At 48.6% G+C, this 24,311-nt stretch overlaps 11 protein-coding genes and 2 non-coding genes across 13 annotated transcripts; 8 read left to right on the top strand and 5 right to left on the bottom strand.

The window, feature by feature from the left end:
- Positions 1 to 117: 117 nt before the first annotated feature.
- Positions 118 to 2,477, top strand: HD556DRAFT_1436685 (casein kinase II regulatory subunit-domain-containing protein; the record flags this gene model as incomplete). Its single annotated transcript, XM_041305598.1, has 9 exons — positions 118 to 229; positions 349 to 528; positions 578 to 690; positions 750 to 924; positions 986 to 1,395; positions 1,457 to 1,687; positions 2,092 to 2,259; positions 2,317 to 2,349; positions 2,400 to 2,477. 9 exons carry the CDS (start codon positions 118 to 120, stop codon positions 2,475 to 2,477), a joined length of 1,500 nt encoding a protein of 499 aa, XP_041167213.1.
- Positions 2,478 to 2,898: 421 nt separating this feature from the next.
- HD556DRAFT_1436684 (uncharacterized protein) lies at positions 2,899 to 4,444 on the top strand (the record flags this gene model as incomplete). Its single annotated transcript, XM_041305597.1, has 4 exons — positions 2,899 to 3,336; positions 3,391 to 3,636; positions 3,703 to 4,059; positions 4,112 to 4,444. 4 exons carry the CDS (start codon positions 2,899 to 2,901, stop codon positions 4,442 to 4,444), a joined length of 1,374 nt encoding a protein of 457 aa, XP_041167212.1.
- Positions 4,445 to 5,527: 1,083 nt separating this feature from the next.
- On the top strand, positions 5,528 to 7,031 carry HD556DRAFT_335769 (uncharacterized protein). The gene is made up of 5 exons (XM_041310311.1): positions 5,528 to 5,774; positions 5,833 to 5,994; positions 6,045 to 6,191; positions 6,241 to 6,342; positions 6,400 to 7,031. Exons 1-5 carry the CDS (start codon positions 5,619 to 5,621, stop codon positions 6,853 to 6,855), a joined length of 1,023 nt encoding a protein of 340 aa, XP_041167211.1. The 5' UTR covers positions 5,528 to 5,618; the 3' UTR covers positions 6,856 to 7,031.
- Positions 7,032 to 7,242: 211 nt separating this feature from the next.
- On the top strand, positions 7,243 to 9,567 carry HD556DRAFT_1224580 (mitochondrial carrier; the record flags this gene model as incomplete). The annotated part of the gene is made up of 11 exons (XM_041296960.1): positions 7,243 to 7,651; positions 7,704 to 7,793; positions 7,840 to 8,046; positions 8,101 to 8,274; positions 8,324 to 8,565; positions 8,615 to 8,720; positions 8,775 to 8,800; positions 8,855 to 8,959; positions 9,010 to 9,032; positions 9,082 to 9,370; positions 9,421 to 9,567. The coding sequence occupies 11 exons, from the start codon at positions 7,243 to 7,245 to the stop codon at positions 9,565 to 9,567; spliced, it is 1,818 nt and encodes a 605-aa protein (XP_041167210.1).
- On the bottom strand, positions 9,452 to 11,379 carry HD556DRAFT_1323756 (uncharacterized protein). The gene is made up of 7 exons (XM_041301452.1): positions 11,303 to 11,379; positions 10,906 to 11,251; positions 10,548 to 10,851; positions 10,397 to 10,486; positions 10,206 to 10,342; positions 9,867 to 10,158; positions 9,452 to 9,816 (listed from the first exon to the last, which is right to left on the bottom strand). Exons 2-7 carry the CDS (start codon positions 10,915 to 10,917, stop codon positions 9,644 to 9,646), a joined length of 1,008 nt encoding a protein of 335 aa, XP_041167209.1. The 5' UTR covers positions 10,918 to 11,251; positions 11,303 to 11,379; the 3' UTR covers positions 9,452 to 9,643.
- Positions 11,380 to 11,538: 159 nt separating this feature from the next.
- Positions 11,539 to 11,618, bottom strand: HD556DRAFT_t10. Its single transcript has one exon. It is a non-coding gene; the product is annotated as a tRNA-Gln (tRNA).
- Positions 11,619 to 11,711: 93 nt separating this feature from the next.
- Positions 11,712 to 14,866, top strand: HD556DRAFT_1323751 (histidine biosynthesis trifunctional-protein). Its single transcript, XM_041301451.1, has 3 exons — positions 11,712 to 13,718; positions 13,802 to 14,157; positions 14,211 to 14,866. Exons 1-3 carry the CDS (start codon positions 11,721 to 11,723, stop codon positions 14,428 to 14,430), a joined length of 2,574 nt encoding a protein of 857 aa, XP_041167208.1. The 5' UTR covers positions 11,712 to 11,720; the 3' UTR covers positions 14,431 to 14,866.
- A 238-nt stretch (positions 14,867 to 15,104) lies between these two features.
- Positions 15,105 to 16,747, bottom strand: HD556DRAFT_1323749 (pyruvate dehydrogenase e1 component beta subunit). The gene is made up of 6 exons (XM_041301450.1): positions 16,500 to 16,747; positions 16,222 to 16,445; positions 15,927 to 16,170; positions 15,579 to 15,877; positions 15,390 to 15,525; positions 15,105 to 15,336 (listed from the first exon to the last, which is right to left on the bottom strand). The coding sequence occupies exons 1-6, from the start codon at positions 16,623 to 16,625 to the stop codon at positions 15,250 to 15,252; spliced, it is 1,116 nt and encodes a 371-aa protein (XP_041167207.1). The 5' UTR covers positions 16,626 to 16,747; the 3' UTR covers positions 15,105 to 15,249.
- Positions 16,748 to 16,753: 6 nt separating this feature from the next.
- HD556DRAFT_1323746 (uncharacterized protein) lies at positions 16,754 to 18,649 on the top strand. Its single transcript, XM_041301449.1, has 10 exons — positions 16,754 to 16,914; positions 16,964 to 17,011; positions 17,073 to 17,102; positions 17,151 to 17,334; positions 17,398 to 17,690; positions 17,747 to 17,877; positions 17,925 to 18,060; positions 18,111 to 18,226; positions 18,281 to 18,363; positions 18,419 to 18,649. The coding sequence occupies exons 1-10, from the start codon at positions 16,864 to 16,866 to the stop codon at positions 18,466 to 18,468; spliced, it is 1,122 nt and encodes a 373-aa protein (XP_041167206.1). The 5' UTR covers positions 16,754 to 16,863; the 3' UTR covers positions 18,469 to 18,649.
- On the top strand, positions 18,650 to 18,940 carry HD556DRAFT_1323743 (uncharacterized protein). Its single transcript, XM_041301448.1, has one exon. The coding sequence runs from the start codon at positions 18,690 to 18,692 to the stop codon at positions 18,921 to 18,923; it is 234 nt and encodes a 77-aa protein (XP_041167205.1). The 5' UTR covers positions 18,650 to 18,689; the 3' UTR covers positions 18,924 to 18,940.
- A 72-nt stretch (positions 18,941 to 19,012) lies between these two features.
- On the top strand, positions 19,013 to 19,112 carry HD556DRAFT_t11. Its single transcript has one exon. It is a non-coding gene; the product is annotated as a tRNA-Pro (tRNA).
- Positions 19,113 to 20,535: 1,423 nt separating this feature from the next.
- On the bottom strand, positions 20,536 to 22,268 carry HD556DRAFT_334202 (uncharacterized protein). Its single transcript, XM_041310309.1, has 7 exons — positions 22,077 to 22,268; positions 21,783 to 22,029; positions 21,612 to 21,737; positions 21,448 to 21,556; positions 21,270 to 21,399; positions 21,213 to 21,215; positions 20,536 to 21,155 (listed from the first exon to the last, which is right to left on the bottom strand). Exons 1-7 carry the CDS (start codon positions 22,175 to 22,177, stop codon positions 20,666 to 20,668), a joined length of 1,206 nt encoding a protein of 401 aa, XP_041167204.1. The 5' UTR covers positions 22,178 to 22,268; the 3' UTR covers positions 20,536 to 20,665.
- A 277-nt stretch (positions 22,269 to 22,545) lies between these two features.
- On the bottom strand, positions 22,546 to 24,192 carry HD556DRAFT_1260878 (uncharacterized protein). The gene is made up of 6 exons (XM_041299044.1): positions 24,137 to 24,192; positions 23,957 to 24,083; positions 23,847 to 23,890; positions 23,429 to 23,789; positions 22,841 to 23,371; positions 22,546 to 22,780 (listed from the first exon to the last, which is right to left on the bottom strand). Exons 2-6 carry the CDS (start codon positions 24,030 to 24,032, stop codon positions 22,728 to 22,730), a joined length of 1,065 nt encoding a protein of 354 aa, XP_041167203.1. The 5' UTR covers positions 24,033 to 24,083; positions 24,137 to 24,192; the 3' UTR covers positions 22,546 to 22,727.
- Positions 24,193 to 24,311: the final 119 nt, after the last annotated feature.

Below are 24,311 nucleotides of genomic sequence, written 5' to 3'. Positions count from 1 at the left end.
TCGAAGCGTTGCAGCTGTGAACACGAAAGCGGAGTTTGAATACAAATCCGGAACTTCTGGAGAAACAGAATGCAGACCCACAGCACGTCAGCCAGTCTGACTTAAAGTGTGAACGTTATGTCCCGTCCACCCGAGCTTGAGGAGGAGCAGGTCGAGCTTGAGGAGGAAGAGGTAATTAGTGGTATTGGTGAGGGCGATGAAGTTATGGAGGAAGTTGAAGAAGGTTACAGTGCGTATCAAACCTATCATTCATTCCGGATTTCATAAGTTGTAACTTTCTTTGCGCGTTTTTTTGGAGTTGGAGAAATCTATCGACAGCTCGCTAATTTACTCGATATTCATTTTCAGCATCATCTACTCCTACATCTACCCTTACGTGGATTAGCTGGTTTTGCTCACTGCCTGGCCACGAGTACTTCTGTGAAGTCTCGGAAGATTTTATCGAGGATGATTTCAACCTCACCGGCTTGAATGCCATGGTACCATTCTGGAAGGAAGCAATGGAGATGGTGTTGGACGTGGAGCCTGGTACGTCGCCTTTTTCATTCTGTGGCGCAACGATCTTATTCGCTCCGAGACGAAGATTCCTCAAAAATACCCGACGTGTCAATCGTCGAAGCATCAGCTGAACTATTGTATGGTCTAGTACATCAACGTTATATACTGACGCGTGCTGGATTGCAAGCAATGGTGAGTCAACCATATCGTGCACCAACACACTTGATCGAGTCGATCATCCTTTCTCACAGGTTGATAAGTATGAAAATGCCCTCTTTGGCGTCTGCCCGCGTGTATATTGCATGGGCTGCAATGTAGTTCCTTCCGGTCGTTCTGATCTTCCCGGTCTCGACACAGTCAAACTTTTCTGTCCAAATTGCAATGATATCTATGCACCACCGAGCAGTCGTTTCCAAGGGGTCGATGGTGTGTGAGCTGTATCCCTACTGACCGTTAGTACTTCTCACCGAGATCTTGAGGGATGTAGGGGCCTTCTTTGGAACGACATTTGCACACCTATTTTTCCAGAGTTATCGTGAACTTGCCCCAGCGCCGTTCTACAAACCTTCGTCGTCCCCAGGATCATCCATGTCTCCCGGGCGCTCGCCACACAGTGGCTCGGGTAGTAGTTCTTCGCGACCTTCACCCTTCATCAATCCAAATCCGCATGGGGGGCAGAAACGCCCTGCAGGCCACCTTTATCAACCACGAATATATGGTTTCAAAGTCAGTGAACGGGCCAAGACTGGACCCCGGATGCAATGGTTACGGGTGAGACCGGAGAGCCCAGATGAATTGGATATGGTAGACTGGAGGGGTCGGTGGATAGATGACGATGAGTATGACGAGGAGGAGGACATTGATGAGGATGATCGGCTAATGGAAGACTTTGATGCGGTAGGGTATAACCCCGGCACGGAGACATTTTCACTCATACAAGCTGCTTTACCTCCTACAGGAAACCATTGAAGACGATGAAGAGGAGGAGGAGGAGGAGGAAGAGGAGGAGGAAGAGGAAGGAGGCTCGCGGAGGCACCTAATCCGAGGTGAGCAATACGCCGATTCACCCCGGCCACCCACACCCATCCACCTCCCCTCTTCCGCGCGGACATCGCCGACGTCCATTGCAGTGCCTCATATAGAAGACAACGTGGTTACCTCGGGGCGCGCCACAGGAAGGGTGAAAGTCGTGCGGCAATACTAAGACGAGTATTGTGGGACAGAGCGGGCTCATGACACTTTTGCTGCACAGATTATCTAGGTTTCGAATGTCTTATTTGCGCATCCATGACTGCAATCACAGCATAGATCACATAATAGTGTACAACTGCATACAAACTGCATATACAACGTCTTTGACGTTCTAATCCTTATGTCTTGGTCAAAGGTTGTGGGAATATACTGGAAAAGAAACTGTACAGTACCATCAGCCACAATACAGCACACGTGACTCCTGGAAAGAGGCAAGGTAGACTTGGACGCCAATAACAACCGCACATCCTCAAGACCTGAAGAAAATGGTACGAAGCAGTGAGTGATTTGCTTGAATGTTTCGTACCGCTCATCGCAAATGTCGACATAGACTTGCGCCAGGGCCTGAACAAGGGCTACCCCACCACCGCCATTCCTAAGACCACGCGCCCCAGCCACCGCAAGGGCATCCAATCAACAAAAAACAAGTTCGTGCGGTCTGTCGTGCGGGAAGTTTCTGGCTTTGCACCATATGAGCGCCGGGTACTTGAGTTGTTGAGAAATGCCAAGGTGCGTTGATCTTATCGTGTGCTAAACAAGTTCTTAAATGCGTTGATGACTATTCAGGATAAGAAGGCAAGAAAATTGACGAAGAAACGGGTAGGTGTGCTAGTGTACTCGTTAGGATATCGGACTAATGCATTGATTAGCTTGGTACACTCCTTCGTGCAAAGCGCAAATTGGAGGAGCTTGGTAACATTATCCAGGAGAGCAGGAGAGCGCATTGAGGGGTGTACTATGAAGAGGTGCCTACTACAATTTCCATGTTATGCTATGACATCTATGCACCGATGCCGACCGTTTGAACCAACGGAGCCCGAGATGTGGATGATTTGTCACGGATGGTCTTGGATTACGTAGTCCGACAGGTCTGAGTAAGTCTGACAGAGCGATGACGCGGACGACGGATCATGATGCTGTATATGTCCGGTGTGCTTGCGTGTTACCTGCCGACGTCCAGTCAGATAGTACTGCAATTGTAGTGTATGTATTAGAGTGAAAACTTGCAATAGCCGACTGATATCGGGGATTGCTCATACATGCCGATCGGAGCGTTTTTGCGTCAGACTAGTTTACGTATTATATATTTAGTTGTTATTTTTTCAACCTTGCCCATTTCTCCCTTTTACTTAACTGCACTGACTTTTGATGGAGTCTTTGGCTGTACCACCGCCTAATCGCAGTCGTGCTTCTTCAACCAACATACGTCCTGCACTCACCATAAACACGTTGGGAAGACGTCGCTCTTCTTCACTCATTCTCCCTATACAGCAATCCGAACCATCCACACCGTCCACACCATCTGTGGATAAGTCACATCTTGAACCCTCTCCTCAAATACTTGCCTCACCTGAACCGGACCAAAAACATTCCATGTTCGCAGTGATCGCATCCAGTTTCTTAGATCTCTTGCACGTGCCCACAACTCACTCTATAAACTGGTCTACTCCTTCGTCTCCGCAGTCTACCGTGCAGGACGAATTGGTTTTACCAATATCTGCATCCTCGCAGCAGACAACATTTGGTGACATTTTTAACGACAAGGATGCACCTCGTACGCATGCTCGCTGGTGGCGCCCTCCGTCGGTTCGTTCTACACCCCTTCCCACCCTACTCAATCTGATCCTTTGGCCATTTTAGGTGCACGCTCCTATACTGCTGGTGATGCTACTTTTCCCGCTTACAACGGCGGCCGTACTGTTGTCCCTCTATTCCTTGCCCATTTCCGTTGCTTTCCCGAGAACGCTACCCGAGCTTGCGGCGCTAGGCCGTGAGCTGCATGCATATTCGCAAAGTGGTCCGCTACATTTAGCTCATGTCATCGGCGTCTTGTCTGTAACTGCAGTGTGGAAGCATGCTTGGTCGATCCCAGGCAGCGTCATCTGGGTGAGCAAACCGAAGCTTATCTTATTTTTGGTTGATAGATTTACCTGACTCCTTTTTTAAAAATAGAATGTTTTAGCGGGCGCTCTGTTTCATCCTGTTCTGGCTACATTGCTCCTCTCTGCATTGACCACACTGGGTTCAATCTTTGCAACTCTTTTGTGTGTACCTTTAGCACCATCCCTATCGCGCCTATTTCCTCGTGCACTCCATATGACCCGTATCGCCTTGGAGGGAGAATCCAATTTGTCAACCGGTAAAAAATCAAAGTCGCCGACCTGGGCACGGTTGTCCGTCCTCCGCCTCGTTGGCGTGGTGCCTTGGTCGGGAATTAACATCGCTTGTGGTGTGTGTGGTGTTGCGATCTCCGATTGCCTCCTCGGTGCCTTCATTGGGTGCCTCCCTTGGACGGCGGTTACTTGTCAGGTAGGATTTCGATTTACTGTCCTTGGAGTGCCCAAATAACTATTGACGTCAGATCGGTGATATCCTTCAAACCGTTGCATCCACGACCTCGCCATCCCAGCAAACAGTCTCGTCACTGCTGACCTCACCAGACATTCTCGTCAAACTTGCGTTTTTGTCGTTTCTCTCACTGGCACCCATCCTCGGACGCGAGCGGCTGCGTTCTTTGATCTCGGCATCTTCCTCACCACAATCTAATAGATCAAGCATCAGTCAAGAGGAACGTGTCTCAAGATGGGCATGGGTACAAGAATGGAAGGTTCGGTTATCTTCGCACTCACGTACGCAACGTGAGGAACAGCAGCTGCTGGAAGCTCTCGTCCAAGAGAAGTCTAGCCTTCCTTGAGGAATCTGCCGCGCTTCATATCACATTGATTATGACTTCATCTATTCACGACGGGATCCGGGAGCCGGGAGGTTGCGTCCGTCTTGCCTGCAACGACAATTATAATCCCACGACGAGAATGCGTTATCATCTGGCTTGGACTCCATTAAGCATAACCTTGATACCCTTGATTCAACTTTACCCACCCTCGACACGTCCTTCGACTTCGTCTAACGCATTGCTTCCATCTGTCTATTCATCAAGTAACGCCATTTAATGACCTAACTTGTACCTCGTACAATTCAATCGCATACAAAGCTACGCAATTCACTGACATATAGTTATTCATCTTCTTGATCCAATGGCATTATGTCTTACTGTTAGGGTGGTCACTGTTTGCCGACTTTTTCTATGTTACTTCGCAGCGGATTTTGGGCGCCGGGAAATGTTGACGGAACTTGTGCTCCACTGATCATCATGATATATATATCGTTGTGCTTATCGGGTATGATGTAAAGCACATCGGGAAAAGTTAGGAAGTGCGGAGTCAAAGTTCAATAGAGTGAAAGTTTCATTACAGAGGATATGCCATAATTGGGGTGAACTGACTCCGAAATGTACAGGGTGCACTCCTCCAGACTCCTCACAGCCTAACAAGTTACAAGCTCGGAGTTATCCTTGGAGATCAGGTACGTGAGCACAATGCTTTATGAATCGTGCTATTAAGACTTTACGGCTGCGGAAATCGTTCTTTGTCCTCGACTAATCAATGAATGCCGGTGGCAAACAATTTTGCAACTTGGGACTCCCCTCTGACCTGTTTGTCAGGATTCGCGCTCGTCGCGATCGGTTGTCTCATTGTGACTGTAGCCAGTCAAACGCAGCCACACGTGCGGTATACATGAGGTGAGCCTTCTGTACGTCCAAAGCGTGGCTGCTGACGAGAGAGAAGGAATTTCCCAAGCCTTAATGACTTCCGCCTCGGGATAAACTCGAGGCGTTTCTATATATGAAGTCCGTTCCTTTCTCTCTTTCATCATTATTTTCTTTAATTGTTATACGACTACTTTGATCCTAGGCCCACGCAAAGCAACAAGCTATAATTGTGGTATAATTGGTGCCACATACGTCTCGACTTAAAGAGGTCGTCGCACATAAGTCACCGTCTCCCACCACATTTGTCTATTCTGTCACAATGTCGGCACCGAAGCTATCCAGCCGAACTTCGAGTTATAGGAAGCCCGTCCCAAAATTCATTCCCTCGCCCCCGGCTTCTCCCCATGGTTCGCCGACGAGCTCCACGAGACGGTTTTCTTTTTCACACACTTCTATCAATCAGGATGCTCCTCCTGTAAGTACATGCACACGTTCCTTGTTAAAAGAGCTGAATATTCACCGATTTATTCAAGCTACCCCCCGACTGGCGTAACGCAATTGACCGGGCGGTATCTAGAGAGGGAAGAGCGACGTCTGGCCTGCCTGCTATTATCACAGTCGTGGGCCCATCGAGCCACGACGCTCATGGGACCGATGCTGGACCCTCCACAGAAAGGCTGTCACCCTCAACGCCTGTACGCTAATCCTTGGATCAAGGAATCCAAACTTTACTCATATATCACAGGATTGGGGGACATCAGGAACTATGAACTTTACTCCTCCTACACCTACTGAGAGCTACCACGACGAGGAACTCGTGTCTCGTCCAAATTCGCCCACGCCTTGGGAACACCTAATGCGATCCACGGCACGGCAGCCGTCTTATCAAGAGGTGCGTGTAGACTTCAAATATTTCCAGATCGAGTCTTCATACTCTGTAGGAATTTCGCCCCCCGACGCCCCCAATCCCCAACCAACGCAAGAGGCCCAGATCAGCTGGATCTGGATGTGACTCGCCAACGCCTACTATCATATCACAACTAGTATGTGTAATGTGCCTTACCTTTGAATAAGTACTTTGGGTTGACAACTGACGCAAGGCACCCCACTCCACACTTCCCTTGGCTTCTCGTGAACAAGACCATGACGCGGCTCCGTTGATCTCGATTGAGAAGCCAGGACCTCCGCCTGTACCTCCCAAGCCATCGCTGCCGACACCTCCTGCAAGTGTGCTGGCTCACTATGATGTCTCCTCTCCTTCTAATCATGCTGGGCATGATAAGTATTCTCAACCTCCCACGTACTCTCCTGGTCACGATAGGCGTCCCTCTACTCTCAACTCGACTCTTAATTTCACTCTTAATTCTGAGAAATGGACCGAGGGTACTGCTACTCCCTCTGCTCAAGGCCTGATCAATAAAGAGATTACTCGGGACGCCTCTGAGTTCCCTGCTGCCCTCCTTGATCGAGATGCCGCTGGTCGGGCAAGGCGCAGCTGGTGGCAGTCGGTCGCAAGTGGCTTCAAGCGTTTCATATCTGGTCTATGTTGTTTGTAATGTAGTGGAAACTTGGTCTTCTTTGTGCATTTGCTATGTTTATTGGGACTCTGATGGACAATGAAACTATTTTACTGTAACTTTACTGTACTTCGCATTTGTGCATTCTTACACTACCATTTCTTTGTAAAGACTATGCAGCACATTTTTCACGACTGATTTGCAACAGTTGTTTCAACTTGTTTGACAGAATCTGCCAAGTGACTGGGAGCATGACCGGTTTAAATTTGGTTCGGCAAGCAGTGGTAAACAGAACTCCATCAGTTTTCTATTGGTCTACACTACGCCAGCTGAACGTTTCAAAAACGTGTAGAATGTCTTCATGAATTCTACACTGACTATCGTAATCGGGCATCACAATCTATATATCTCGCCCGGCTTGAGTTCATGGCGGACGCTCCAGAAAAACACCCCACGAGCCGTGAACTTTACGAGTCCTGTCTCACCGGTGCCCATGATCGGCCATTCATCCCGCGACTGAGGTCCGACCCTCCTCCCTTTCATCTGGTTCCGCACAATCTTCTCGAGTTTCGAAAGCAAGAGGGAAAGGAGGAGCGGGAGAGACATTTGCACGAACTATGGAAGCATTTGCCTAATTCGAGCTACCATGGATCGGGAGTAGCTGCATCAAGAACGTTTCCTGCGGGGGACCCGCTGGTGGCACAGAGAGCGGAGGAAATGAAGAAGGTATATGAGTATGAGCTCCTTGGGAAGTGTGGAGGTCACATAACGAATGAACGGCCTAGTCATATTAGGTGGCCTGAGTTTCGGCGGTATGCCGAGACTAAGGAAGCTGGTGAGTACTTTGTGTTACGGCGTGCTGGGTATATCTTACAAAGGCGGTTTAGAATTATGGTCGATATTCCACGATGAGCTGGATCTCGATGGCAATGGCCACCTCGATGCGCAGGAATTGGCATTAGCATTGGGCAAAGCCGGTGAGATTCGTGTGATCTTGCATGGCTCGCCCTTATGATTTTCCAGGGATAACACTTCCGCCGTCCACACTGACTGACTTCATGACGTATCTGACTTGGTCGCCACATTCACACATGATCAACTTTCGGGAGTTCAGGGATTTCTTATTATTATTACCTCGAAAGGCATCCGCGGCTGAGATATACCAATACTACGAAGTGAAGAGGTTTATGGGAGATGATGGAAGGGGAGCGGCGCGGGTAACGATGGAAGGTTTGACATTTCATCCCCGTCATCCATGATTCGAAGCGTGAATATTATTTTCAGGTGACGTCAGTCTCAGTGCGGAAGACAAGCCTCTACTATCACTATGGGATAGTTCCGATGTGATTGGAGATGACGAATTCGACGAATTCGATGACGAGGTAGAGGAACACCATGACTGGTTACAAGCTCCCACTGCTTTCAAGTTTCTCATGGCTGGTGGATTTGCAGGAGCTGGTACGCAACTATGACTCTTGACTGCGCCGTGAGTTAACATTCGCCGAAGTGTCTCGAACATGTACAGCGCCTTTTGATCGTGTGAAAATTTTCCTAATCACTCGCCCTCCTGAGATGGGCGGCGCTGCGATCCAACCTAAGCCAGGGATGGGAGGATTAAAAGCGATCGCAGGCGCAGTTGCACGCATCTATTCCGAAGGCGGTGCACTTGCGTTCTGGACGGGCAATGGCCTTTCCGTGCTGAAGATATTCCCTGAATCGGCTATCAAATTCTTGACGTATGAATCGGCTGTATGTACCTTGTTCTGGTTTGCGGTCTATCTGGACCTAACATCTACAGAAACGAGCTTTCGCACAATATTGGGATCATGTGGAGGACACGAGGGACATTAGCGGAACAAGTCGCTTCCTCTCCGGAGGTCTTGGCGGAATTTCAAGCCAGCTTAGTGAGTAAACATGGATCCCCCTTCTGTTCGTTCCTTCATCTCATCACCATGAAGGTATATATCCAATCGAGACACTGAAGGTATGAAGCAAAGGAGTTCCTAGATTGACAATATAATAAACATGTGCCTTACAGACACAAATGATGAGTTCGACAGGCGACCAGAAACGAAGCCTCGTGGGTGCTGCCCGGAGAGTGTGGCAACTTGGCCGCTTCCGAGCCTTCTACCGCGGTTTGACGGTTCGTCTTGCGTTGTTGGTGACCTTGCCTTCCATCTGACAGGAGACAAGATCGGTCTCATTGGAGTTTTCCCGTAAATATTCTGATGGCTCAACAAAGTTATTCCATTAATCGAACCACAGATACTCGGCGATTGATATGAGCACCTTTGAGGCATTGAAGTTGGCATATTTGCGATCGACTGGGAGAGACGAGCCCGGTGTGCTTGCTATTCTTGCCTTTGGAAGCATATCTGGGAGTGTAGGTGCCACGAGCGTGTATCCGTTAAATTTGGTACGGACGCGGTTACAGGCATCAGGTTCGTCAGGCCATCCACAGCGCTATAAGGGTCCTTGGGACGTAGTGACGAGGACATATCAACGGGATGGGTGGAGAGGATTTTATCGCGGACTATTCCCGACATTAGCGAAGGTATACTATTGTGGGTTATGGCGTAGCTGCCACGCTAATCACTGTCATAGGTCATTCCTTCAGTCTCTATATCCTATGTTGTCTATGAACATAGCAAGCGAAGGTACGTTTTTTTTGGCTCTTGTTCATTCGTAACTGGGTTGATGTTTTGTACAGGCTCGGTGTATAGACATCTATTTACATTTCTGCTACCTTAGATCGAATTTATGATCCTTTGCATACTTCATCACTTTGTACGGCCTCCAATGCATCCTTTCACCAATTTACAGCGTGTTATGGCCCGTCGTTGATCTGCTGTCCACCGTTGGAAACGTCTTTGCTTTTTCCTAGGTTTGGAAAGAGCCTAAGAGCATTTTCGTGCATGGTATTAGCGAGGTCCAATGGTCTTCCGGCGAAATGATTCTCCAAGTTCTGTGTGTACCACTCGACTGTCTTGATACTCACGGCTAAAAACAGGATCATTATCAATTATGTAATGCATCGCGCAGCTAAATACCTGGGAAATCAGTTCCGAAGAGGAGGCGGTCAGATGGTACGAATGTCGCCATTGCGGTAAGCGTCGTCTCGTGCGCGCTAAGAGCAGTCTCGAAATAAAAGCTCTTGAAATCTTCTATGATCTCGTCCGGCGTCAACGGGCAGCCCATGTAATGTGAAAGGGCAGCAACACGTGGAGCAAGAAATGGCGTGCTCCCGCCCAAATGAGTGAGGATTATGTTCACGTTATGAAAGCGTCGCTTTTTCCCGCTGACCACCAGGTGGGCAGCAGCCTTGTAGGTCTCGTTGGGGACCTTCTTAGAGTGAGCGAGAGCATTTATTTGGATTCTATCGAACTCACCTCAGAAATTGGCACGCCAAGCCACGGATGAGGGTAAGGAGTAGAGGAAGGCGTCTGAGCGCCATGCAAAAACACGACGGCATGTCTTCGGTCTAGTTCCTCCCAGATGGGATCATATAAATCGTCGGCGACATATTCTAAGGCAACATTGTGTCATTGTTTGTAGCGCATTGCAATTCAAAACGCCGTACTCGCAGACTTGCCATCCCCATAGCTCGATATCAGAGCCACTCCATCTGCACCAAGAACGTCAAAGGAGAAGGCGATCTCCTCCAACGTACCTGTGTTTCGCAAAGGACGTAAGACCAACGATGCGGAAGGAAGCTTTACAGGAAAATGTACCCTTAACATCATCCAGGAAGGGGAGGTAAGCAAAAAATCCGAATCTTCCAGGATATGTGGCGCATAATTGCGATGAGTAAATATTCTGTTTCCTCACTTCCGCGCGATTTTCCGCTCCATTGGATGAGACTGGAGGGGGAGAAAGAATCGTTGTTTGAATCCCCAGCTTGTCCATTGCAGCCAAACTGATCTGTGGTGTCCAAGGTAGATTTTCCTCTGGTGTTCGGAAGCCTACTTCCAAGCTTTTCTTCGCCTTTTTCTGAGCGTCGAGAAAGACATGATGGTGAACGTCGATGCGTATATTCTGAGAATGACTAGGTGAGTACAGAGTCGACCTGCAGTCGTAACGCAGCCTCACCTGAGGAGACATCTTGCGGGGGGGGGGGCTAGGTGGATGGAAGTCCTCAGATAAGGTGGATAGAAGTCCTCAGATAAGGTGAATGGAATTCCTCCAAGTCAGATAAGCTGTGTGAGTGTACGCACAAGCGAGCCATCATAAGATGTGCCTACTCTCTCACAAGAAGTTTGAAAACTATGTAGGGGACAGTAGTGACATCGGCATCACCGACACACCATTGCAAATGGCATCCGACATATTCTCCTTGTGAACTCAGATTTGAAAAATAGAAGAGGGAATATAATAGCTTATCTTCCGGCCTCCGTGCCGACCGCTCAGCGCTCAGCCTTCAAGGCCTCACATGTCACTGCACGAAGAGATTATAGCGAGAGTGAACTTGAAGTGAGGAAGACATTACCTGCTCCGTTTGATAGGTATCTAACTTATCTGATTGACATCACGGCCCCTTATTCAGGGATAACTCTGATGCTACATCTTTGGAGTCTGTAGACGAGTTATGTGAAGTTGTAGTTCCTTCTCTGCTGGCTGAAGAATGTGCTTCAGCCGTGTGCAGCGGCATGTCCTGTCTTGGCAAGTCAACTTTTGAAATTACAGCGCTTACATAAGTATCAGAACGGAAAGGAGAAAAAATGTAGGTCCAACCAGGAATCGAACCTGGGTCACAAGAAAGCGTGTTTCAGAATCTTGGGTGATAACCGCTACACTATTGGACCGTTGAAAAGCAGGCCTTTGTAATGTACATGACATGGAGGATCTAATAGAAGTCAAGATTATCCATCCATCTGTCGGAGTCAATCTTCTTGTGAAGTTTTGTCATGTTCCCATTTCTTGCTTTACTCGACAGCGAGTCTGTCGACGAGGAGCTCCTCCTCGCAGTCTCGCGTGTTGCTCCAGTCATCGCCAGATCTGGATCAACCCCGGAAAGCACAATCCGTTATTTTCTTGTGGAAGATAGTACATCTACTGATGCCAATGAAATCATCACCCTCCTTGACAATGGCGCCGACAAGGCCATTGTGCCTCTTTCTCTTGCCAAAAGTCTGCTTGGGACGGTGCCTCCTCATCGATTACTCCTTCTCCTCGATGTCGCTAACGTGAGCGCTGTCTCCGACTCCGTTCGCAACGCTGTGTCTGGCGTCTTGCTTAAAACTTCTTCCTCGAGTGGCTTTGGCTTTGATGTAGACCTTGTCCACTCCGTATCACGCTTCTTCGTCGGCGCAGCAGTGCACGTTTTAGCACCTGATCTCCCCACACCCTCAATCATTAGAAAACTCGCAGCCGTTGGCGCATCTGTTGTCATTCCTTTCTCCCAGCTCACCCTCGGCTCTACTTCCCAAACAATGATTAGCATCGCAGACGCATTCCTTGCACCAATTGTTTCAGATCGCTCTGACGGACTTTTCCCAACAGTAGTATCTTCTGATCCTCAGGGCAAACGCTCTCTAGGCCTGGTCTATTCGTCTTGTGAATCGGTTGCTGAGTCAATCCGCACAGGCAAAGGGGTATATCACTCCAGAAAACACGGTTTATGGCGCAAGGGCGAGACCTCCGGGGCCACGCAGGACGTCGTACGCATTCGCGTAGACTGCGATACCGATGCGCTCGAGTTTAGCGTGGTACAGCACGGCGCTGGTTTCTGCCACCTTAACCGCGCCTCATGCTTCGGCGATTTAGACGGACTCGCCGCTCTCGAGCGTACTTTGGCCTTACGTTTAGTTGACGCGCCGCAGGGTTCATATACTCGCCGCCTTTTTAATGACGAGGAGCTCCTGAAAGCAAAGATAATGGAAGAAGCCGATGAACTGTGTCGTGCAAAGACAAAGGAGGAAGTGGCATTCGAGGCTGCTGATCTCATCTACTTTACCCTAACACGCTGTGTTGCTGCTGGTGTGAGCATCAGGGATATTGAGCGCTCACTAGACAAGAAGGCGATGAAGATCAGTCGAAGGCCAGGAAATGCGAAGCAACAGTGGCTGCCCAAGGCTGAGCCTCCCAAAGCAGAATTACCCAAGGCGGAAGCGCCTAGAGCTTCATCGACACCCTCTAGCAAGCCGCCTTTTGACCGAAATGGGCCCATTCAAATGCAGACAGTTGATATCTCTGCTGTATCCCTCGAGGACCGCGCCAAGCTTCTTAAGCGACCTGTTCTCAGATCAGATGAAATGATTGCCAAGGTCAAGCCCATAGTTGATGATGTTCGCGCTCGCGGAGACTCTGCTCTACGTGAGCTCACCGCCAAATTTGACAAGGTTCAATTGGATACCCCACTTCTCCTTCCACCCTTCTACCCTCTTGCACCAGAAGCACAGCACCTCGATCCTGCTGTACGCGATGCTATTGACGCTGCTTACAGCAACGTTTACAAATTCCACGCCGCTCAAATTGACGGTGCTCCACTTGTTGTGGAAACTATGCCAGGGGTGACATGCACCCGCTTTGCCCGCCCCATCGCGCGGGTGGGACTTTATGTTCCAGGGGGCACTGCCGTTCTCCCTTCCACGGCACTTATGCTAGGTGTCCCAGCCCAAGTCGCTGGCTGTGAAAAAATCGTCATGGCTACACCACCCAGGGCTGATGGAAGTATCTCCCCGGAGGTACTTTATGTTGCTCATAAAGTGGGCGCACATGCCATTCTCAGAGCCGGTGGGGCTCAAGCAGTTGCTGCTCTGGCGTATGGCACAGAGACTGTTCCAAAAGTTGACAAGATTTTCGGGCCAGGGAATCAATGGGTTACAGCTGCGAAGATGCTCGTACAAAATGACACGGATGCACTGGTATCAATAGATATGCCTGCTGGGCCATCCGAGGTACTGGTAAGTAGCTCTGGTTTTTCAACTGCGGACGTACCGTGTTCGTTGTCCTTGGAAGACTAACGAATACGGTACTTCCCCTCAAGGTGATAGCAGATGATACATGTAACCCTGCTTTTGTCGCGGCCGACCTACTTTCACAAGCTGAACATGGTATCGATTCTCAAGTTGTCTTGGTCGCTTCATCTCTCTCGGAGACTATGCTTGCAGAAGTCGAAAAAGAGGTGGATAAACAAGCGCACGCGTTGGGTCGTGTCGACATCGTACGCGAAAGCGTGGCAAAAAGTTTGATCGTGAAAACACAAGGGACAGATATTGCCATGGAGTTTTCAAATGATTACGCTCCTGAGCATCTCATTTTACACTTGAGGGACGCACCAGCTTGGGTCGATCACGTAAAAAATGCAGGCAGCGTGTTCGTAGGGCCGTACTCTCCCGAAAGGTAAGTAGTTTTATTCATCAGACATACGCCTTCTGTTGATCGTATGACTGTAGTTGCGGAGACTATGCTTCGGGCACGAACCACACCCTTCCCACAAACGGATATGCACGCCAGTTCAGCGGTGTCAATACACAGTCTTTCCAGAAGCACATAACGTCGCAGGAGGTCACTATGGAAGGACTACAGACGTTGGGACCTATCGTAGTGACATTGGCAGACTGCGAAGGGCTGCAAGCCCATGCGAACGCCGTTCGTATCCGACTTGGCATGTAGTGATACCCAAGAAATTGTGGAAGGTGGCGATTAGTAACAAGTGTGTATCACATGAAATGACGTGTATTTTCTATCAGGTCTTCTCCATGTTTGTACATGGTACTTGTCATACACTCCTGACATCAAGTCAGGTACAAACTTTATACGTTCCATCAACCGCTTCGATCGTGATCGTTGTCATCCCTTCCGATGGGAATGGAGTATCAATGGGTCCTACTACGTGGACGCTCTTGATGGTCGGGTTGATTCGGACTAGAAAAATGACACGACCAGGAATGTAAATTAAACTTTAACTTATAAGTGAATCACCGAACGTGAATTGAGGAGGAGAAGTGAAGGAAGGCCTATGCAGTAGTAACTTGATAGCTATGACCATGTGACTCATGTCCTCTTGAACAACTCTTGAATATTATGAGAATGTGGATATATCATGAGCACTGACATGCTGTGTAGCCTAGTACCACTTGTATGCTCACAGGGGCGAATGGACCGAAGAGAAGCCAATAAAATTTAAAGACTCGCGGGTCCCGATAGGGAAACCTTACAACTGAACACTCTCACCTGAGGAAGAAATCACATGGCGCAATTGAAACAAACATTCAGCGCTTCAGTAACTCATGACACTGACAGGTGACATGGTGTGAGCAATTATTAACCCCACGACTTGGCAAGAGAGCAACTTTTACGGACCGGGCACGGACGCCGGTCTGACCATGTCCAATTTAGACGGGTGATATATCTATTGCGACCAGAGGACTACTAACGCCCATGAGTGTGTAATTATGAAAGCAAATGCAGTGGACAAAAGTAAAAGTGTGCCTAGTTGGTCCTGTAAAGTGCCCGCTTGGCGACCTTGACGATGACAGGTGTATCGGGGAATGCGAGTGCCTCCAGGTTGGTGGCGTACTAATAAAAAGTATTAGTATTGGTATGTAGTCATATTAGGGTATGACACGTACAGGTGTAGGAACATCAGCACCAGTTACCCGCTCAACTGGAGCATCAAGGTAGTCAAAGGCTTCGCTCTCAATGATCTGTGCGCAGATCTCGGAACCAACACCGAAGGCGGGGAAACCACCCTCGACGATAAGTAGACTGTGTAACGCAAAAGTTGAGTAACAATCCATTAAGCTAAATGACTGCCTGACCGGTTGGTCTTCTTGACTGATTCCTTGATGGTGTCAATATCCAAAGGACGGATGCTACGGAGGTTGATAACCTCAGCCTTGATACCCTCCTTTGCCAAAATATCAGCGGCCTCTAGACTGTGAGTGACCATCTTGCTATGTGCCACGATAGTGACATCGGTTCCTTCACGCTCCACCTTTGCCTTGCCGATGGGAATGGTGAAGTTGTCTGACATGGCTTCTGAAGACATGGGGAAGGTAACACCGTACATCATCTCATTCTCGAGGAATACGACTGGGTTAGGATCTCGAATAGCAGCCTGTTGGAGTTGTTAGCCACACAAACGGAGAACTGTAGAAAATAAGAACCTTGAGAAGACCCTTGCAATCCTCGGCGCTCCAAGGGCTGACAACCTTGAGACCGGGAATTGAGCCATACCAAGCTGCGTAATCTTGGGAGTGCTGGGCACCGACACCAGAGGCAGCACCGTTGGGGCCACGGAAGACAACGGGACAGGGTACGTTTCCACCGGACATGTAGTAAGTCTTTCCAGCAGAGTTGACAATCTGGTCAATGGCTTGCATGGCAAAGTTGAAGGTCATGAACTCGCATCTTTAAGCAAAACAATCAGAAAAACACGCCAGAAGGAAAAGAGTGTATTACATTGGTCGTAGACCTGAGAGTGCAGCACCGACAGCAATACCAGCGAAACCCATCTCAGTAATGGGAGTATCAACGACACGCTTCTCCCCGAACTTGTCAAGAAGACCTTTGGTGACCTTGTAGGCACCATTGTAGCGAGCTACCTCTTCACCGAGAACGAAGACGGTCTCGTCGCGCACCATCTCCTCCTCCATGGCAACATTGAGTGCGTCACGGACTGTCATCTACGAAATTATTCAGAATTGGCATGATACATGAGAATGACGCGCAACTCTTACCGAGTTTTCACTTGCTGTCGCATATCCGCGAGCGAAAGCAGCACGTTTTAGAGCCAATGAAGGACGTGCACGAACATTTGCGATAGCAGGAGCAACACGAGAGAAAGCAGTACGGGCGGCAGCCATTGAGCCTTTTGGAAAGGAAACTAAGGGAGGAGGACTTGTAAGGAGAGAGAGTGAGTGAAATGGGAGCAATTTTGGTACGGACAAACGCGGAATTGAAATAAATGAAGTGAACCGATTACACGGCGCGGCGCCTCTCTTCATATTTTTCCTACAATTTATGTCTAAAACCAAAACTAACCGACCCGCTACCTGTACGATAACTCCGTTTCTTTCCTTCATTCCACAACATCTGTAAGTAATGTTCCGCAACGCTCTGTCGGCGGTGACCCGCCCTGCTCTTCAGCAGTCGGTAGGTAATTGCATTTATGAGATGGCGTGATGTTCACCTTTTTTTCAAGCGAACTATAACCACTCTTTCGGCTGGTTTTCCAAAAGTCACGCAAAGAGTAAGTTCCACGCCCAACCCGAATAGCGTTACCGAACTTATCGTATCGATACTATCATCAGCTACCGACCAAGTACGGCGGCGTATATACGGTGCGTGGATTTACCCTTGGATACAGTCCTGGTATCGAGCGTATTCAGGTTACCCTCATACCCGGTGACGGTATTGGCGGTGAAATCACAGACTCTGTCAAGGAGATCTTCGAGCATGTAAATGCGCCCATCGAGTGGGAGCAGTATGATGTCTCCGGCGTATCTTCAGCAGGGGAGGATCTTTTCAAGCAGGCAATGGAAAGTCTCAAGCGCAATAGAGTTGGTCTCAAGGGTAAGTTATTCTTTCTACTGAGTCACAGACACAAAGAAACAACATTCATCTTTGTCGTCATAGGTATTCTCTTCACGCCAATCTCTCAAACCGGTCATATTTCATGGAACGTCGCCATGCGTCAACAACTCGACATTTATGCATCTGTTGTGATGTGCAAGTCTCTCCCTGGATTCCCTACACGCCACTCCAACGTCGACTTTGCTATTATTCGTGAAAACACCGAGGGTGAATACTCTGGCTTGGAGCACCAGAGTTACCCTGGTGTAGTGGAAAGTCTGAAGGTTTCCACAAGGGCCAAGGCGGAGCGTATTACGCGCTTCGCTTTTGACTTTGCCCTCAAGAACAACCGCAAGGTTGGTTGTGACCTTCATTTCCGATTTGAGCTGTGCTGACAAGCACTCATTTGTAGAAAGTGACTTGTGTGCACAAGGCCAACATCATGAAGCTTGGTGATGGTCTATTCTTGAACACCTTCCGTCGAATTGCGGAGGAGTACAAATCTCTAGGCATCGTGTCTAATGATATGATTATCGACAACACGTAAGGCGTCTCTCCCCTTTCCGCTCCAGTCGGCTAATACTACCTAGATCCATGCAACTGGTAGCCAAACCTGGCCAGTTCGATGTCATGGTCATGCCCAATTTGTACGGTGCCATCATTTCCAACATTGGGGCCGCACTTGTCGGCGGACCTGGTATTGTTCCAGGATGCAACATCGGCCGTGTATGTCGCACACTTGGATTTGGCTCCACCGGTTATTAACATTTGTTCAGGACTATGCTCTCTTCGAGCCTGGATGTAGACACGTTGCTTCAGACATCATGGGCACCAACCGTGCCAACCCTACTGCTATGGTTTTGAGTGCCACCATGATGCTCAGACATCTTGGGTATGTTGTCCGGTATGGCCTTGTTCTCATAATTCTTACACTCTCCTCCCGCAGTCTCGATTCCATCGCCAACAGTATTGCAAGCGCGACCTTCGATGTCATTAACGCCGGAGAGGTTAGGACTGCAGATATGGGTGGTGAGTAATACACCGTGATCTATCGAGACTCGTTTTCCCATTGCTTCATCTGCAGGTGCGGCAACGACATCGGAATTCACCAATGCTATCATCAAAAAACTTTAAGTTGTCTTCGTAATCTTTGTACTACGCAACAGGTGCGGGACGCGGGGTCGACTGACAATATGCTGTATAGATGTGGCACTAGATGTAGATAGGCTTCGCAGCCGTCACGTACGATTTTCAGAACACTCATTTATGCTATGAACGGTGCATTAATGGATCATATTCATGGCTGTTATATAGTATTCAATATTCAATGTTGAGTTCATCAGTGTGATATCATTATGTCCCAGTCCAATGTTCAAGTCGCCTCATATATATTCTTCGTCTGCGGTTTCCTCTGTACACATTCCACTTGCGCCTTCCACTTCTCTGACGGTCGGCTTGTCGCAGATGATGGCACCTCCCATGTGTCCTGTAGTTCCTTTGTGGCGGCCCATGTCCAGACACTGAGATTCAGGTGTAGATCTTCGCATGCTCGTGCACAACAAACTTCGCGACCGCAAGGCTTGCCATAATGTCGTCTCGACTAAGGGGACAATTGTGTCGGAGAATAAACCGAATTCTCTCCTTTGGTCATATGAGTCAATGGCGGGCCCTAACCCAAGGCCCAATGGTCTAGTAGTATGATACCCGCTTCGGGAGCGATCCCCAACACAAGGTGTTGAAGCTGCGGGTGGTCCCGGGTTCAATTCCCGGTTGGGCCCAAAATTCTTTTTGTCAATTTGTGTTGCCCATGGCATTCGACAGGACCACGAGGACCACCACAACAGACAAACCTGGGCCTGAGTATTATTACCCCATGACGGTAGCCGGTGGCCGAAGATCGTAATGTCTTGGCACCGTCAAGCCTACAAACCAGTATATCCCCCTAGCAATATCATACCTCGCTCTGCCAATAAATTTATACATCGGATACGCCAGCTTGAAGGGACATAGAAATATTAGCACGAGGGGGCTTTGTTCACATAGTGTTGCAACAGGAATCAATTACTTCCTTCCTGATGCATGATGACCAGATAACTAATCATATATCACATACCATGACAAAACTTTTCCCGGCCGCCCCCTGAAGGCGGTGTGCTCAAGAAAAGCTCGTCATATCAAACATTTCTCGTGCTACACAGTATTACATGTGCATTATGCACATGGCGGGCGGGCGGCGGCCTACTCCTGGAAAAAATTGCAGTCATGTCGGTCTCTGCATCGGAGTCGACCTACGAGCTTAACGTTCACATTCTCGAAGGCTAATGATCAGGCGTGGTCCCAACACAAACTTCAATATGAATCTGAACGTTTAGCGAATATAAGTCCTATAGAAATCATAAACCATGGTGACATGTAGAGGATAGTCACAGGTCTGCATACCGTCGATATCACTGGAGATAACCCAAGGAACCTGTCACCTCGCAAAGTCACGGTAGGCCGCATGAGTTTTCATTAACACCGTGACTTTGAGGGGGACATCTTACTCCTAGATGCTCAGTATCGCAGCTACGACCACACTCAATATAGTATGACGTACACAATATGGCCTAACAAATACGGTTTGCGATCAACCTCGGAGGGTCACACACAGTGAACAAACTCACAGCTGTGGCAGTCATTATATTGAATTGACGAGCTGCTTAAGAATCCCCTACATCAGAGTACAGTTTACTGGACGGGAACGCAGGTATCAAAGTAAAATACCCACTGCATCTATCACTGATATTCTCGGGACATTTGTTGTATGCAGCTGGTCAGAAGAAGAAAGCAAAATGTGTGTAAGGCGACACACCCAGTATATCGATGCTGATTGCAAGAGATGACTGACCAGGCAGCATCACAGCTCATCCGAGGCCAATAATATAAGATTTTATCGACACACCACCAGAGAAGTCGGAAATGCACAACATAATTGGAAAATGCCACAAACAGATGCCTTACCCCTGCCATCTAGGCTGCCACTGCGAACCCTTCAACGCAGAATATAACGCGTCGCTTTACTCTTCCAAAGTCCTCTGTCCATGGAATAGTCGCCTCCTAGACGCACCCTCACCACCGTCATTGGGCTGTAATGTCGAAAATATGGTAAGGGTAGTGCAATCATGATGAAAACCGATCAATATCGCACTACACCCAATGATGCAGTCGATGGCATCGGTGTTTTGGACACCGCCAAGCAGGGTACTTGTTGAATACAGAAGTGTTCTGCCGATGCTCTGTGACGGCTATATGTCGTTGTGGTAATCCGAATTGAATCAGATTCATTGCTGAATTAAAATTCAAAGTTCAGGTCTACATCATTAAATGTGTCATCCTGATCCAATGCAGCTTCGTACTCCTCCAGGGTCATCGCTCGTGCTTTCTTGTGTTCCGGTCCTTCCGACGTACCAGATTGTATCCCACCCGCACCTTGAGTTGGTCTCGAATCGTGATTGACTTCCAGCTTTACAACATCGCCTTTCACAGCGGTCTCAGCGACGGTGCTTCTGTCCTTCTTCCGGAGTGATAGAATTTGTTCGCAGCGCACTTCGCCACGCTTACCCCACCCATCTACATCAGGTCTGAATTCGGCATACAATCCAAAACCTTTGTTATTGAGCTCTGGGGGTGGGAAGCTTTTGGCCAACAATCGAAGGGCGCCAATCACGTACGGAGTCGTCTGTCGAAACGCACGAGATATATACGAAAATGCTGTACTGGGGAGAGCCGGCGAGGTGTTGTCCAGAGCACGCCATGTCTCGTTCTGTGTCCGATACAGGGGTCTGGCAGAATGGCCACAGAACGTTAGAACGTGTACATAGACAGACAGATGGACATACATTCTATCAATAATCACGGTGTCAGTAAAAGATGCCAAGACCTGCCAAGAAACGTACCTTCTTCCTAGTAAGTCGACATAAGGTTGTGTGCTATCCTTGATAAGTTCTATCTCTTTCTCACGTGGTTTGTCAAAGAGACCTAAGGATACGCCCTTTGATATCGCATTCATTTCGGTATAAACGGAAGCTTCGTGACGTTTGAGTGCATCCACCATGCCAACTGGCTGGTACGTACCAATGCTAAGCGCTTCCTCCCGCTCAAATCCTAAGCGCTCCGCAACTACAGTTGCCCAGGCTGTCATCAATGGCGCACGATTCACAACCGTAAACTTCGTGTTGAGAACCTAAAAGACACGTGCTGAACACATCTGATTGAACGAGTGAAGAATTGAACTGTACCGTCTCATCTAATACCTCATTAAACTCCAAGCTGCCGTATGCAGCAGCTTCATCCGGAGGTCCGTCTGGAAGGAGCTCGTTTAGTAAGTCATCATCCCGCTTCCGCTTCCGCTTGACTGGCGTGGTCTATGTAATTTAGCACGCAAATTATGCAACGGAACGTGGACTCACCACGACCTGCACTGCATTCGAAACCCTCGGTTCAGACGGACCTGCTACGGGCTGTCCATCAAAACTCTTGGATCTGTCACTTTTTGGTTTCGGTTCCAAACCCAGCCGCGAAGGCTGCGCAATGTACCCCGCTTTGCGAATCGCAGCTAGCACGAGTTTCCGCGTTTCCTTGTCTTCTACGCCACTGACTTTTAGCTTCAGATCTGTAAGTTGTGCAAGGAGGCTAGCCGTATTGGATTCCTTGTACCTGAGATCACAGTTATTCATACAGACTTGCTAATTGAGCAGACGAACACTTTGCTGGCCACCGCCATTGCTTTGGGTACAGGCACATTGTTGCTCGTGAGGACTTTGAGAAAGGCAGGTAGAGTTAATTGTCTGTCTTGTGGATCCATAACATTGCTAATTTCTTAGTGCGATAGCGTTTGGGACTGTGATCGATTTAAGTAATCAAGCTTCAAGACCTTTCGATCCTAACAACACCAAACAAACGAAATGAATAAATTCAACTACTAGCGTGTTACCTGTATCTACCTGCGTAGGTTCTGTAACCAGACCATAAATATTTGATGTAAAATGGATCGTCGTTGTTATGCATGATTTACCCTTCCAAGCTCCAGCGTGTCACAAGTACCTAAGAATGGCGGCACATTAACACTCTGATGATACTTGGTTGGATAATATTCATAGCGTGAGATGTGCAAGGGGTGACTAGTGGTAGTCTTACTAACAAACAGCTGTTTGTTTCCGCGGAGCGAAGTCATTCCATTAGTAACGCACCTAAGTTAATACTGAGTTGCGGTATTCCCGACTCCCGAGGTAAAAAGCAGCCAACACATCGCATAAGCACCGGAACAAATTATTACTGATTCCATACAGGCCTTTTTGGTTCGACTGCGTCCCAACAAAAACAGATGTAGTAAAGTACAGCGAAAAAAAAAACTTCTACTTGTCAAGAAGAGTGGTCTCTACGATAATTCCAGTCACGCGGTATGGGTCTAATTCAGAAAAATACAAGTTAATAATGTGACAAACGAGCAAAAAGATGATATACTGACCAACGTTGGAAGCAGGACGACGGTCCTCTAGGTATCCGTAACCCTGGGCAGCGACGTGCCTTGGCACCCGGATGGAAGCACCACGGTTAGCAACACCAGAACTGAAGTCTCCGATGTGGCCAGTCTCATGACGGCCAGTGAGACGGAGGTCATTGTCCTCGCCGTAGACAGCGATGTGCTCAGCATGTCTCTTTGAAAGTTTCTCGATGGCCTCATCAATGTACTTCATACCTCCAGGCTCACGCATGGCCTTGGTGCTGTAGTTGCTGTGGCAACCAGCACCGTTCCAGTCCCCTGCAAGAGGCTTAGGGTGGAAGGAGACCTTGACACCCCACTGTTCGGCAATGCGGACGAGCAGGTAACGAGCCATCCAGAGATGGTCACCCATGGAGATACCCTCGCAAGGGCCAACTTGGAACTCCCATTGGGAGGGCATGACTTCAGCATTTATACCGCTAATGTTCACGCCGGAGTACAGGCAGGCACGGTAGTGAGCCTCGATGAGGTCACGAGCAATAACTTTGCCAGTTCCTTAAAAGCGAAGCGAAATTAACGATGAGGACATCTGGGCGGCTAAAAGAAGCGTACCAGCACCGCAGTAGTACGGGCCTTGGGGTCCGGGGAAACCACCCTTCGGCCAGCCGAATGGCGTGCCATCTGCATCGAAAAGGGTATATTCTTGCTCAAGACCAAACCAGGGAGCAGCGTCCTTTGCGAGATCCATGACCTTCTTAGTGTGGTGGCGGAAGTTGGTTCGATTGGGGGTGCCGTCATTGTTGTATGTCTCGGCAAGGACAAGAATGTTGTCACCACCTCGGAAAGGATCCTTGAAAATAGCGGCGGGACGGAGATAGACGTCTGAGTCACTGCCTGGGGCTTGGTTTGTGGATGAACCATCGAAATCCCAGATGCGGAGCTGGCCAATATCAGTGACCTTCTTGCTCACAGTCTGGAATTGGAAGATCAATATATATTACTAGATCGGCAATGATTCGCGATGACCGACCGTGGTCTTTGAACGAAGACCGCCGTCGCCGTCAATCCAAACGTCTGTAGATTAAGATTTGCATCAGAAAACTTCATTCTGAAATCGATAAGAGAGCAAAAGAAGCTCACACTCAGCTTGGACCTTGTCGCCCTGGGGCAAAGCAAGGTAAGGAGCAAGGAGGTCGTTGTGGTACTGATAGGCCATTTCAAAGGATGTGATCTGTGATGACGGTCTGAACGAGAGGAGTCGAGGGCGCTTTAAATGGAGAGGTCAGTACCCCATTTGTTGACAATTATTTACTGAGGCACCTGGTTACTGATTGGATGATAAGAAATTACATGTAGTCATCTGCACTGCTTGAATTCGTGCGTTATTTGAAAGAATCATTAAAGTATTATTTCGACCCTGCAGTATGATTTCGGATCTACGCATGACATCCATGTCACATACGTCCTGGATGTACTATAGTACTGCCTCCCCTGC

The sequence above is a fragment of the Suillus plorans genome, assembly GCF_016647745.1.
Source record: "Suillus plorans strain S12 chromosome Unknown HD556scaffold_2, whole genome shotgun sequence".
NCBI classification, from domain to species: Eukaryota; Fungi; Basidiomycota; class Agaricomycetes; order Boletales; family Suillaceae; genus Suillus; species Suillus plorans.
The sequence above is the reverse complement of the archived record's forward strand: the minus strand, read 5'-3'. Positions and strand labels throughout refer to the sequence as shown.

What these genes read in the sequence shown, in the direction of transcription:
- HD556DRAFT_335769 (XM_041310311.1), top strand. Translation starts at nt 5,619, where the DNA reads ATGTCGGCACCGAAGCTATCCAGCCGAACTTCGAGTTATAGGAAGCCC. An exon ending in GGCTGTCACCCTCAACGCCT is followed by an intron (nt 5,995 to 6,044) that starts GTACGCTAATCC and finishes CATATATCACAG; the next exon opens with GATTGGGGGACATCAGGAAC. An exon ending in CTACTATCATATCACAACTA is followed by an intron (nt 6,343 to 6,399) that starts GTATGTGTAATG and finishes AACTGACGCAAG; the next exon opens with GCACCCCACTCCACACTTCC.
- HD556DRAFT_1323756 (XM_041301452.1), bottom strand. An exon ending in TGGGGATGGCAAGTCTGCGA is followed by an intron (nt 10,343 to 10,396) that starts GTACGGCGTTTT and finishes ATGTTGCCTTAG; the next exon opens with AATATGTCGCCGACGATTTA. An exon ending in TTGGCGTGCCAATTTCTGAG is followed by an intron (nt 10,159 to 10,205) that starts GTGAGTTCGATA and finishes CACTCTAAGAAG; the next exon opens with GTCCCCAACGAGACCTACAA.
- HD556DRAFT_1323751 (XM_041301451.1), top strand. Translation starts at nt 11,721, where the DNA reads ATGTTCCCATTTCTTGCTTTACTCGACAGCGAGTCTGTCGACGAGGAG. An exon ending in CTGGGCCATCCGAGGTACTG is followed by an intron (nt 13,719 to 13,801) that starts GTAAGTAGCTCT and finishes CTTCCCCTCAAG; the next exon opens with GTGATAGCAGATGATACATG. An exon ending in GGGCCGTACTCTCCCGAAAG is followed by an intron (nt 14,158 to 14,210) that starts GTAAGTAGTTTT and finishes GTATGACTGTAG; the next exon opens with TTGCGGAGACTATGCTTCGG.
- HD556DRAFT_1323749 (XM_041301450.1), bottom strand. Translation starts at nt 16,625, where the DNA reads ATGGCTGCCGCCCGTACTGCTTTCTCTCGTGTTGCTCCTGCTATCGCA. An exon ending in CGACAGCAAGTGAAAACTCG is followed by an intron (nt 16,446 to 16,499) that starts GTAAGAGTTGCG and finishes ATAATTTCGTAG; the next exon opens with ATGACAGTCCGTGACGCACT. An exon ending in TCAGTCAAGAAGACCAACCG is followed by an intron (nt 15,526 to 15,578) that starts GTCAGGCAGTCA and finishes TGCGTTACACAG; the next exon opens with TCTACTTATCGTCGAGGGTG.
- HD556DRAFT_1323746 (XM_041301449.1), top strand. Translation starts at nt 16,864, where the DNA reads ATGTTCCGCAACGCTCTGTCGGCGGTGACCCGCCCTGCTCTTCAGCAG. An exon ending in GCCCTGCTCTTCAGCAGTCG is followed by an intron (nt 16,915 to 16,963) that starts GTAGGTAATTGC and finishes CTTTTTTTCAAG; the next exon opens with CGAACTATAACCACTCTTTC. An exon ending in AGTACGGCGGCGTATATACG is followed by an intron (nt 17,103 to 17,150) that starts GTGCGTGGATTT and finishes GAGCGTATTCAG; the next exon opens with GTTACCCTCATACCCGGTGA.
- HD556DRAFT_1323743 (XM_041301448.1), top strand. Translation starts at nt 18,690, where the DNA reads ATGTCCCAGTCCAATGTTCAAGTCGCCTCATATATATTCTTCGTCTGC.
- HD556DRAFT_334202 (XM_041310309.1), bottom strand. Translation starts at nt 22,177, where the DNA reads ATGGATCCACAAGACAGACAATTAACTCTACCTGCCTTTCTCAAAGTC. An exon ending in ATGAGGTATTAGATGAGACG is followed by an intron (nt 21,557 to 21,611) that starts GTACAGTTCAAT and finishes CGTGTCTTTTAG; the next exon opens with GTTCTCAACACGAAGTTTAC. An exon ending in GGAGGAAGCGCTTAGCATTG is followed by an intron (nt 21,400 to 21,447) that starts GTACGTACCAGC and finishes AACGTCACGAAG; the next exon opens with CTTCCGTTTATACCGAAATG.
- HD556DRAFT_1260878 (XM_041299044.1), bottom strand. Translation starts at nt 24,032, where the DNA reads ATGGCCTATCAGTACCACAACGACCTCCTTGCTCCTTACCTTGCTTTG. An exon ending in CGACAAGGTCCAAGCTGAGT is followed by an intron (nt 23,891 to 23,956) that starts GTGAGCTTCTTT and finishes CTTAATCTACAG; the next exon opens with ACGTTTGGATTGACGGCGAC. An exon ending in TCGTCCTGCTTCCAACGTTG is followed by an intron (nt 22,781 to 22,840) that starts GTCAGTATATCA and finishes TTTCTGAATTAG; the next exon opens with ACCCATACCGCGTGACTGGA.